Source organism: Carettochelys insculpta, chromosome 20 (assembly GCF_033958435.1).
Source record: "Carettochelys insculpta isolate YL-2023 chromosome 20, ASM3395843v1, whole genome shotgun sequence".
NCBI lineage: Eukaryota > Metazoa > Chordata > Testudines > Carettochelyidae > Carettochelys > Carettochelys insculpta.
Window position 1 is genome coordinate 23,560,175 of NC_134156.1, and position 12,187 is coordinate 23,572,361.

The 12,187-nt window shown below is 60.6% G+C and overlaps 1 protein-coding gene across 2 annotated transcripts in view; it reads right to left on the reverse strand.

The window, feature by feature from the left end:
- The window catches only part of SDK2 (sidekick cell adhesion molecule 2), a 161,411-nt gene that overhangs the window by 60,114 nt on the left and 89,110 nt on the right, over positions 1-12,187 (reverse strand). For both annotated transcript variants that reach the window (XM_075014612.1, XM_075014611.1), the window contains exons 3-4: positions 6,393-6,499; positions 1,764-1,911 (exon numbers count right to left, since the gene is read on the reverse strand). In XM_075014612.1, the coding sequence (XP_074870713.1) occupies positions 1,764-1,911; positions 6,393-6,499 (255 nt within the window). The remainder of the gene's footprint in view (positions 1-1,763; positions 1,912-6,392; positions 6,500-12,187) is intronic.

Consider the following 12,187-nt stretch of genomic DNA (forward strand, 5'->3'; position numbering starts at 1 on the left):
CGTTGGAGAGGTTTAAGAATTGGCTGGATAAATATCTACCAGGGATGACCTAGAGGGTGTACGGTCCTGCTGGGGGGGCAGGGGGCTGGCCTCTGAAGGGCCCTTCCAGTTCCAGGATTCTACAGACTAATGCAGTGATGTCCAAAGTGTGGGGCGGGCCCCCCCGGAGGGCATGGACTTTCTTAAGCAGTCGGCTGCTGGGGCTCAGGCTCACCCCTCCCATTCAAATATCGAAACGTTCCTGGTTTTGCATCTGTGTGTTCACAGTTCTCTGGCCATTAAAAAGGCTCTTATATTCTACAGACTGCCCTTAACCTACCCAGAAGCAAAACTTCTGCCAGTGTGGAAGACACGAGCCCGGCCTGGGAGCCCTGATAATGGCAGGGATGAAAACTGGGCCCCACGTAAGAAGTTTGCTCCCCCCTGCGCTCGTGTATCAGGACTGGAGTTGGAACGACAAGACGGACCACGCTGCAGAGAGTGGCAGAGTGCGGGTGCTCTTTGGAAGCGGAGAAGGAGCAGCAGGAGGTGCCAGGGGAGCAACTGGGGACCCAGGCCCGAGGATGCCCAGGACACCCAAGGCCAGTTGGGGGGGGTGAGCTGAGGGGGCGGTGAGTGGAAAGAAGCCTCGGCACTTGGCATGGGAGCCATCTCCAGAAGCTGCTACCTCGCTGCCAGCCTGCGCTAAATAAACCAAGAGCTGCGTCTCTTCGTTAGGCATTGTTGCTATGGGTACATTTCCCCCCTCTCCTTGCTTTCCGAGCCGGGCTCTGGACTTAGTTCATTCGTTAGTTAGTTGAGCTCCTGCAGCCGCCTGATAATTTAATTAGGGGACAAAAGCGAATCAATCCCAAATAAACGAATCAACATATCCACCCCCCCGGCTGCTGTCACAGCGTGGGCAGGACACGACTGACAGGTTGATAAGCGGCTGCTAATCCCCAGCCACGGGGCAGGAAGCTAAATTTCCCAATCAGGCTGGTGGCTCCCGGGGCCGGTGGCTCCATGCCACCCTGGCTTGCCTCTGCCAGGGCGATAGCTTTCACCAGATGCATATCTCCGCCACGCAGACGCCAGCCGCCGCGCTCCCAGGGACCCCTCTGAACTCCGCCGTGAATATTAATGGGCTGTAATTGCCAGGAGCAGGGTGCCAGAGCAGGTGCTGAATGGGAGCTGCGTGGAGGAGGCAGGGGGCTGGGAGCGCGGTTTTGTGGGCGGCTGCCCAGAGGGCTGCGCAAGGGGAGGCCGAGCTGGAGCGTGAACTCTCCCACGGGAGCACGTAGTACGGGCTCCCCGGAGGCGCTGGGGGATTCTCTGTCTCCTGACCTGCAGCAGGCAGAGGGGGTGTTGCTAGAGGGGGGACGGGGCGGAGGAGACAGACGCTGGCACATGGACTGTTGTCCCAGGGTGCATGCTGCTCTGCCGCTACCCACCACGTGCCCGGGGGCAGAAGCTGTGCCCAGGCCCGCCTGGGGTGGCGCCCTGGGGACCGCGCTCAGGACCCGTGTGTGAGCGGCCTGTGGGGGGGGTCCCCTGGGCAGCCAGGGTGGTTGCCTTGCTCTGTAGTGGGTTATTTCTTTAGGGCAGCCCCTGCCTGCCTGGAGCACAATGAGCCCCCCCAGAGGTGCTTCACCCCGTCCCGTGCCAGCTGGTGCCAACGGAGCACCGTGACAACGGCCTTTGGCTTCCCGAGTCAGCAGCTCCTCCCCAGCCACAGGTGCCCCGGGGGCAACACCCCCGCTCCACCCCTTCCCCCAACTCACATGCGGCTGCTGGGGGGGATTTTCCGGCCGTCCCGGAACCAGGTGACCTGGGGCTGGGGGAAGCTGGCGATGCGGGGGGCGTGGATGACGGCCGCCTCGCCGTGCGAAACGCTGCGCTGCCGCTCGCTCTCCTCGAAGCTGCCCATGTCTGGAAGGCAAAGGGAGAGGGCGGCATCAGGGCTGGGGTGCTCACAGACCCAGCGCCGGAGCAAACCGTGCCTGCCTGCGTGCCCTCCTCCCCAGCAGGGACCGCGACGGCCCGGCTGCTCCGCTGGCTCTGGGGCACACGGGCGGCTCCGTGTCTCCTCGGCGTGGCGGGGTGGATTCTCCTCTGCCGCAAACCCGGCTGGTGCTGTCCCACCTCCTCCCTGGCCCCCTGGCCATCCCCGGACTCGTGTCCTTCACTTCTATCGGCAAGCCTTGGGGCCGAGGCCTTCGCTCCGGTTTGCACAGCGCCCAGCACCCTGGGGCCTGGTCCAGGCCTGGAGCCCCACAAAGAAACAGCCTCGTGGGGGGAGCCCCTCCTGCCTGCACACAAACAGACCTGGGGTTTCGACCCGAGCAGCCCAGGGGTTTGGCCCCTGAGGACAGCCCCACCTAGCCTGCCCACTGGGGCATCTTGGGGAGCAGCCACTAGGGAGAGCTGAGGAAATGGAGGCTCCAACCCCCAGGGCTGTGCCTACGGGGATGTGGGGCCAGGGGCAAACCCCACCTCCTGTGCCCCAGGCGAGGGTCCCAGGGCAGCCCCCCAACAGGCACCGCCTCTGCCCTGCTCCAGCCACACCCCGTTCCATCCCTTCCCCAAGCCCCGCCCCTGCCACCCTGCTCCGCCTCCTTGCTCCTGCCCCGCACGGCCCAAGCCAGGGGGGTACTGGGGATTGGGCGGCAGTGGATGCCAGACCCTCCCCCATCGCTCACCGCAGCGGTGGGAGACAGAGCCCAGCAGCCTGTGGCACTGTACCAGCCGTGCCGTGCCGCCCTCTCCCAGCCGCTGCACCCTGCTTCTCCCCACTGGCGGGAATGCTGCCGTGAAGATGTCGAGTGCAGCGGGTTGGAGAGGAGCAGGCTGCCGGGTCGCTGCTGCAGCCAATGGGAGGCCTGATCCTAATCTCCCAGGCTGCCCTGGGACCCGCCCGAGGCAGCTGCCGTGGGGTCCCCCAAGTGCCAGGCCTGGGGAGGCCACCCTGAACTGTCCTACAGCCTGGCCGGCTCTGCCAACCTCTGTGCGGATACCCTCGACCCCTCCAACACCCGGGGGGCCGGCAGGGCTGAGGGCCGCAGAGAAAGGCCGGCAGTGTGCATGGTTCGGGACAACTCTTGACCTTGGCTTTGTGGGCAAAGTCAGCGTCTCCCTCTGCCTCCTTGTGCAGCCATTTGCATACTGGAAATCTATCACTGCTTAAAAAAAATAGGAGTAAACTTGGGTGTGCAAAGAAAGGGGAGGGAAGGGGAGATATTTTATTGACTCGTCTTAATTGCTGTAATTAAAAACATGTAAGGAATCTTTTTTTAACGACTTTGCCATTATCATTAGTTGTTAGCACAGCTGCCTTATTAATTTCTCATTAGCTTCTTGATTTGTCATCACTCTTTGGGAACGGTGCTTGCAGGGATGAGGCTGGGAGTGACAGTGCCGTGGGGTGGGGCTCCCCTCCAAACGACAGAGGAGAGCGCCGGTCCCTCTTCACTGGCGGGTGAAATCACAGCTGGGCTGCATCAGACCTAGGCACCCTTGTGGAGGATGGGCCGAGTTTCCCAGGGACCCAGGAGAGCTCCCCCTGGCTGTGCTGGTGCTTTCTGATTCATAAGTTTTCAGGGTAACACATGGGGTGTCTCTCTGAGGCAGGGGGTCTCAGACTTCATTGCATCACGACCCTCTTCTGACAGCAAACGTCTGGCATGGCCCCAGGAGGGGGAACTGAATCCTGAACTTGACCGAGTCCCATCATTCTGGGTGGGGGGACGAAGCCTGAGCCCCAGTGCGCAGGCAGGAGGGACCCAAGCAGAAGACCAAGAGCAGGAGGCCTGTAGCCGGAGTCCTCAGGCCCAGGGCTGAAGGACCCTTTAATCCAGGTTTTGGGTAAAGCAGACCTGGTGACTCCAGGAAAACAGGGACAGGCCCACAGCTGGAGACCGGCTGCTCTCAAGCAGCCCCGAGGGCACAGATCCCCCGGTGAGCCCGGCACGCAGCCTGTGCCTCCTGGCTGAGCGGGAGCAGGCCTCTGAGAAAAGCCCGGAGGGACGGAGAAGCCTCCGTGTCCCTGGCGACACTGTCACAACAGTCTCGTGCTCTTCTTGCAAACAGCACGCGCCTGATTTCCAACCCGAACTGCTCCAGCGCCAGCTCCCAGCCCTCGCCCCACGGGCCTGTCACGGCGGCTTTTCTCCTCGTTTTTCAGGCACCAACGAGCGGCTCCGTTCCCCACGGAAAGGGCAGCCGAGCATTTGCGCTGCGACTCCCACTGGGCGTCCTTTCAAAGGAACGCTCCCTCGAGGGAGGCAGCTCAGGCTGGGAGATGGCCCCGGCCCACCTGGATGGGCCGCAGACCATGACTGAGGGAGCCTGTCAGGCATTTTAACAATTAGCCTTGGAAGCTGTTTGCAAGAGGCCGGTGGTGCCTCAGCCTGGCCAGCACTGCCCTGACAATCCGGCGCGTGCAGCTGGTTGTCTGTTATTTGCCGCACGTAGAGCCCAGCTGAAAGCTGGATCCCATTGCGCTAGGTGCTGTATTCGGCCACTGTCCCTCGAAATGTAAGCTGATGACAGAGGATTGTTACCTCCCCAGCGAATGAGGGCTAATGAGGGGAAGGAGGCCCAGAGAGGTGAAGTGACTCACCCAAGGCCTCAGAGGGAGGCTGTGGCAGGGCTCGGCCCTGACCCTCTGGAGTCATAGCTCAGAGGCTGCCCTTCCTTTCTGGCAGAGCTTTGCTCTCAGGGTCAGGCCGTGCCGGTCTGCGGCAGTCAGTGTAGGCATGTCTCTCAGGAGAGGCCTGTGCGGTGTCAGTCAGAGCCAGGGCCTGGCTGTGGGTCCATTACCTCTCAGCCCCGTTCTCCCCCAGCTCCCTGACAGATGCTGGCTCCACACAGCTCAGCGGGATCCAGCCAGCAATTCGGCGCCTCATGCCAGCCTGGCATCCATCATCTCCCCGCCAGCCTTTCCCGCTCGGAGGGCGTCTGCCGCTGCCTCGCCGACGATTTATACAGGCGCCGCTCCCCGCACCGGAGTTTGCATTCGCTTTCCATAATGATTACAAACGCTGTTTGCTTTAGGTGCCAGCAGGCGGCTTCCCAGGGGAACGGATTTCTCCTGCTCCCGGGTGAATTTCACTCCTGTGCAAAGCCAGGACGATGCCGGCTTGAGATGGGGTGGAGCCAGTCCTGACCCACAGCCCCCTGCTGTTCCAGTCTTCACCTGCCCCCCAAGCTCTGCCAATGCCCCCGAATGATGGCCCGGCCGCAGAGAGTGCCAAGCTGTGACGCACTGGGGCGTGGGAGGGTTTTCGTGCCCTGGTTGCAGGTGTGTCCTGGTGTCCTGTAGCAACTCCAGGCCGGTGCCTCAGTTTCCCTAGGCACAGCCTCAGTGCATAGTGGTGAGGGGAATTTCAGTGTGATGATTTCTAAGCAACGGCCCTGCCTGGCTCTTTGTAACCCAGGCAACCAGGTGACCCCTTTCTTCCTTGGGAAACAGGATGAAGGCGGAGGAGGGGGCCTGGCTGGTGTGAACTGGAGCTGGGCAGTGGAGTGGGGCAGTCTGGGCTGGCTGGAGAGGGAGGAAGGGGGCCAGGACCCGGCTCAGGGACCCCTCTGGGCCCCTCTCCCCAAGATGGATGGTGCTGACGGTGTCTGGTCCCTGTGCTGACAAGTCTGTTCTACCCTGTGTCCCTGTCGCCCTGTCACCTCCTGTTCTCCCTGCGGAATGAGAGTCCCGTCTGCCTGCGGGTGGGGCAGGGCCTGGGGACCCCCCCACTCTGGTGACACAAGCCTAGCAGTGTGTTCGAGTGGCGTCTTGCTGGGAATCCCATCCACCCTCCTCTTCTCACTTCATTAGGCTCCTCTGAATTTCCTTCTGCCCCCTCCTGAGTCAGTCCTGACCAACCCAGCAAATGGGGCTCATTTCATCACCTTGCTGCCCCCCCTTTCCCAGACAGGTCCTGGGGCCCCTTTCTTCTCCCCACTCCGCCCCACGAGCCTCTATTGTGTTGAAACCGGAGTACCAGGTCCTCCCCGGTTGCAGCTGGTCTTGCAGCCAGCGTCTGAGCCAGCCGTGTTGACTGCCCTGAGCGTCGCTGAATGTCAAGAGCAGAAACAACATGGTGGGGTGACCCCGGAATGGCAAGTCCAGCCCGCCGCTGTGCACCACGGATTATAGATGCCCAGGCAAAGGGAGCACCACCAGCCACCGACTGGAAGCGCCTTGGGGCAGGGACTATGCACTGTTCTGTGTTCCCACAGCACCCAACACAGAGCTGCCCCACCCTGAGTCAGGCGCAACCTTCATTACCCTAATTAAGAACAATGACCTCTGCCCATTGTGAAGGTCGCTTGGGCCACGGTGGGCTCGTCACGGCACTTCAACTGCTGGGACAAAATCTCACCCACCGGCAGAGCCGTGAGCTGGTCCCACTTACATGCCACTTGGACTTCCGTCTGCCTTTGCAAGAGGGCCCCCATCCGGTTGCGGACGATACAGCGGTAGATGCCGGCGTGGGTGCGGTCCAGGGATGTGATCATGTACCTGGGGGAGAAGAGAGAAAGGTCCCGAAACGGAGATGAGTATCAGAGAGGGAGCTGTGTTCGTCTGTATCTTCGAGACCAACAAGAACTCCTGGGGTACCTTAGAGACTAACAGATATTTTGGAGCACGAGCTTGCGTGGGTAAAGACCCACTTCATCAGTCTCGTGCATCTGACGAAGCGGGTCTCGGCCCACGAAAAGCTGACGTTCCAAAATATCTGTTAGTCTGTCAGATGCCACAGGACTTCTTGTTGCAACAGAGACAAACATCCAACTGAGCTGCTACGCTGGGAGAGAACAGCCGATCTGTCCCATCAGCTGAGAGACCCAGAAGTCCCCGGGTCCTTCCGGCCCCCTGCGGAGCAGCACCACTGCCTTCCACAGTGACCAAAGGGCTTGTTTATCGGTGCGCTGTGCTGCAGCCACCTCGCCCGGTACCTTTGTTAACTTCTCCCAAGCTGCTAGTCCAGAACTCCAGCCCGCCACGCAGCGGGAGGGCTGGGGCGGAGGAAGGAGACCGAAAAAGACCCCTGCTGGCAGCAAATGGTATTACAAGAACACAGGGTGAATTTGCATTTTTTACCCATGATGCTTTACGGCCTATAGTGCCGTCGGTGGTGACTAGCCAAGGTGGGCAGGGACGCACGCCCACGCCATGGAGTTGTCGTTACATCTCTGACGGCTGAATGCTGGGAGTGGGCACAAGGGGAGAGATCAGTCGATAAACGGCCCTGTTCATCCCTTCGGATGCATCTGGCTCCGGTCGCTCTCAGAGGACAGAACACGGGGAGACGGACCACTGGTCTGACCCAGACCCGCCCCTCTCGCAATCACACCCCACCCTTGCTCCTCCCTCCCCCCTGCTGCCTGTCACATGCTGCTGAGCAGCTGATTGGCTAGGGGATGGTGGGAGAGGGAGGAGGGGGAGGAGAGCGCTCTCCCCCTGCAGCGAAATCGCTACCCTGGTGCAGGATCTGGCGCCCCCTCGCCGTGCCGGACACAACGTGGACGAGGGTGAGGATGCCCTTCAGCCGGGAAGGACGAGCAGCGTGTCTTTGGTGGGGGACAGGCAGTGACCCGCAGGGCCGGGAGAAGCAGGCGGTGAAAGGCAGAGGCCGCCGGAGGGGCTGGCCCTGAACTCCTGACCATTACGGGCAGCCACTGAGCTTCACAGAGGCCAGACGAGTTCCTGGCTGAGTCCCGAGCACCGGCTGCCCAGCGCCGACCCGGAGGGAGGGTGCAGGGTCCTTTCAGCCTTGGCTGGGTGAGACTCCTTGACCCTGTGGGCTCAGGACTCCTTCCCCGGCCCTTCTGGATGGCAGCATTTGACACCCAGGCCTCTCCCCTTTGCTGCTATGATGCTAATGGCCCCTCCCTCTCCACTCAGCGCCATGGGCACATTGGGGGCGTGTGTGTAGCCTTCACCTGGGGACCCCCCCCCCAGATCTGGGGCCAACGCTGGAGCTTCTGCCCCGGGCCAATGCATCACACGTGATCTCCAGGCATCTGCTTGAAGTCCCGGGGGCTGCCTCTGAAAACTACCCAGTTCCGCCCCATTTCCGAGGGGCCCTCGCTAAGGAAATTACCTCGCTGTGAAAAGGTACCGGGCTGAGCTGTGACTGGATCTTGGCCGGGGTCTTCGAGAAGAGACATTTTTTCCATTTTGGTAAAAAACTCAATAATCCAAGAGCCACAGTGCACGTGAACACGAGACAGTCCTGAAGAAATGACCTCAACCCGGGCTTCCCGTAACCCTCGTTTTAAGAGCAGCGCACACACAATGGTTTGTGATGCGATACGTGTTTACTGCAGGACGTTCACAAACCTCTTACACGGGAAGTGCGAGGCAATCGAAGATGGGTTTGTCCCACTGTCTGCCTGACGTTTGCTCCCCAGCCCTCCCTCTCTCAGGAAGACGCTGCGGGAGTTATCCGACGTTTCTGGATCACGTAGTGTTGGCTATTTACATACCAGGTGGGTGCATTGCTGGGCTTTTAGACATTCACCATCTATCGAAAATAATCAGGAGGGTTTTTTCTTTTTTCGCTTTTAATGACAGCATCAGGAGCCACAAAGAAGTCCCTACAGGGCCGCATGTGGCTCTGGAACTGCAGGTTGCAGATCCTAGGTCTAGGTCCCCCTCGGAGTCTGTCTGGGCCTATTTGCTGCTCCTTCCTCTTTCCTCACTGGGCTTTGACTTCCAAAGGAGGCTCTTCTGCTTTGCGCTGCCTCTTTTACTCCGCAGTGGAGCCCTGGCGGCATTTCTGGGCCCCTTTCCTGTTTCTTTTTGATTTGGGGGCCACGCTTCGTCTGAGCTGCTATTAAGGAGTTTTGTAACAGTCTCCGTGCAGTGTGCAGGCATTTCCCTCTCACGACCGCTCCTTTCGATGGCCCTCTAACGAGCCTCCTTGTGTGCGCGGTGGGCCCCTTGTGAAATTACTCCCAAAAAACCAGTTGGGGACCCCCACCAAAGCCAATTCTAGCGGCTACATACACTTCATTGAATGAAACAGGAAACCACAACATGAATTTTCCGACAGCGATGAATAACATTATTGGAAGAGATTTAATTTCAAAATAAGAATTGATTGTAATGTTGCACCTTATTTAAAACTTATTTTCTAGGATCATTTTTATTTATCTTTTTCATGGACCCCCTGCAACACCCTCGTGGACCCCCAGGGGCCCACAGACCCCAGGTTGGGAACCACCGTTTAGCTCTGTCCCCCGCCCTGGGGAGAGAGACGGCTGGTTCCCAGGGGCAGAGTCAAAAGAGTCTTTGCAGCCCTTCTGTTCTCCCTGAGCATCTTGTAGTCACCCTCGCCAGTCGGGACAGCTGGTCACGTGTGGAATTTCCAGCCATTGAGCTGCTGGGGGACAGTCTGACGCCTTGCAGACTTTAGACTTCAGTTGACCCAGTGCCCCGCCTCTGGCGATGCGACCCCCCCACCCCGCCAGTCTCACGACGTGTACTCCGGTTCTACACTGTCGTCTGGATTATCCTCATTTCACCGAGTTCCTACAAGGCTTATTGTACCAATAGCTTAGCTTCGTGCCAGGCACTCTGGTTCGCCCGTCTGAGTGTTTCGACTCCAGCTTTCGCGCATGCTGCGTCTGAGCCTGCTGTCTGCAGCCAAGGATTCCTGCACAGACGTGGCTCTGGCCCCTCTGCTGAGGCAGGCAGGAGAAACAGCCCCCCAGTGGCCAAAGGCTCAGGCCAAACATAGCAGAGCCAAGTTCTGCTTGGCCAGCAGAGTTCGGCCTTTCCTGCTGTTGTCTGGGGCCAGGCAGAGGTTACATGCGCCCGGCTCTGTAGTCAGCATTGCTAAAGCAGAGCAACACGATCCCTTTGCAGCTCGCAGAGAAGCCGGCTCCCTTGGCGTGGCCGTTCCTGGCACCCCTTGCAGCTCCCCGGCATGCTACCAAAAGAAACCACGCCTGCTCTGGCCAGCAAGCGCCTTTCCCCAGGGATGGGAACGTGGAGCAGGCTGGAGTCCGAGCTCTGGACCAGAGAGGAGCCCAAAGCAAACGCCAGTTTCTCCAGCACACACAACAACGCCAACAGGCATCACTCAGACAAACCAGCTCCCGTCCCAGGAACAGCCCTGCCTCTCCCCAGCATGCTACAGAAACCTCTGCCCTTTGCCCCCTCCTTGGCTGAGTCGCTGTGCTCCCCCCCAGACCCCTCACTGCTCACCAGTGGTCCCTGTGCCCTGAGCACTGGGGCACCCGCCCTGGAGAGAGTCGGGTGCCACCTGGCTGATTAGCAGAGCGCCCCCAGCCGGCAGTGTGCATTCCTACAGGCAGTGCACGTCCGCGCCTGCCTCAGTGCACATAAAATTTGTTCCGTCCAGGACGGAAAAAATTAGAGGGAACCCGCTGTCCCCTGCAGCCCTCCCAGACTGTGGCAGCCGCAGGGCCCCTGTCCCTCTGGCCTGGTGCTGCAGAGAGAAGGTGCAAACAGCAGCAGGGCCCGCCCACCCAGCACGTCACCCAGCACGTCACCCAGCCCTGCGCGGCTCTGATAAATCTGGCTCGTGCTGCTCACCAAATCTCTTATCATCCCCAGCACCCCGACTGCCGCGCTTATCACTCCCTCGCCAGCCGCCGCCGACTACTTGGAGATACAGGAAATAAACGCACAGTGGCTGATCCTGGCGCCTTCCGGCATGAGCTCTTCACCCTTCCGGTCCAGCCAGGCCCCACTCAGAACAGGGCTCCAGTCCCCCCTGTATTTAACCCTCCGCCCCAGGCTGCATTGAATCGCATGGGGCGTACTGGGGCTCCAGCCCCACAGCACACATGCCGTCCCTGCCCCAAAGTGTTCAGCGCCCAGCCCAGGCAGGACAGGGACAGCTGCAGTGCAGGGGGCAGGGCCTCTCCTGCCTGATGCCAGCCTTGTGGAGTCCAGAACTGGGCCTCCTGCTGTCCTTGAACCCTCCCGACATCCAAGCCCCACGAAGCTGCTCGGCGTGGGTCTGGCGCAGCCCCCCGCAGCAGGCACAGGGCCTGTAGCAGGGCTCCGAAGGCAGAAGACTGGCTGGGCCCCATAGCTGGTGGCGGGCCGGGCGGGAGCGAGTCCTTGAGTGTCATGCCCGGTATGGACAATGGTCCTGCCTGGCTTTAAATACGGTCTCTCGATGCCGCCGAGCCGTCAGGAGCCGATGGGGACCCCAGGAGCGACGGGCAGAGCCCCCTTGCAGTGCCCCCGGCGCTCAATCTCACGCACGCGCCCATGGCAGGCGCAGGTGCTCAAGCACTTGTGCAGACACAGGCTCACACACACACGTGCACAAACACCCCCCAGCACAGCACAGGACCCAGGCGTCCTGACCTAACCACCGCACCCGTGCCCTGCTGCGCTCACAACGCAGCAGTCCTGGGCCCATCTCTCTCACGGCTGGGCTGGGCAGGGGGCAGGCAGGAAACATCCCGCCAGGCTGGCAGTTCTGTTGGGGCATGTGGGACCCCTCCCTGCAGGACAGCTCTGCGCCATCTCCCCGCATCCAACACACACACACGTGTCCCGAGGGAGCTGGCCAGGCTGGGGCGACACAGGGGCAACAATACACTAGGGCCAGGGGCAGGCAGAGAACCCCAGGGTGTCAGCCGTCGTCCCCGGCCACCTTTACTGCGCACCCCTCTCATCTCAGAACCGCAGCCAGTTCCTATGGGACGAGTCACCTGCTCGGAGACGCAGAGGGGCTGGCGACTCCTCAGGGCTTCCCCCGGTGCCAGGCTTGGCCGGCATTGGCGTGTCCGTCTGGGATCGACCAGCTGGCGAATGAGGGAGTGATGCTCATGGTGGCAGAGGGCACGCTCCACCCAAAGGTTGCTGCTCCTCCCTGCTGCGGGCACAGACACGGAGACTCGGTACTGCACTCGCTTGCCGACTTGCAGAGAGCCCAGGGCAGGAAAGCTCGGGCAATGCAGCAGCTGCCTTTCCAGCTCTGACACTGTCTCACTGTGTTACCTGAGGCCATGTCCCCGCCCTGTGACTCGGTTTCCCATCTGTAAAAAGAGGATGGGAATACTGCCCTGTCCCCTTGCAGGTTCTGTAGGTGGCACAGAGCACAGAACATGCTATGTAAGTGCAGAGACAGGGCTATCACACCTGCTTCCAAGGTCCCCTCTAATTTTTGGCCATTCCTGTGTGGAATAAATTTTGTTATGTGCACCAAGAGATGTA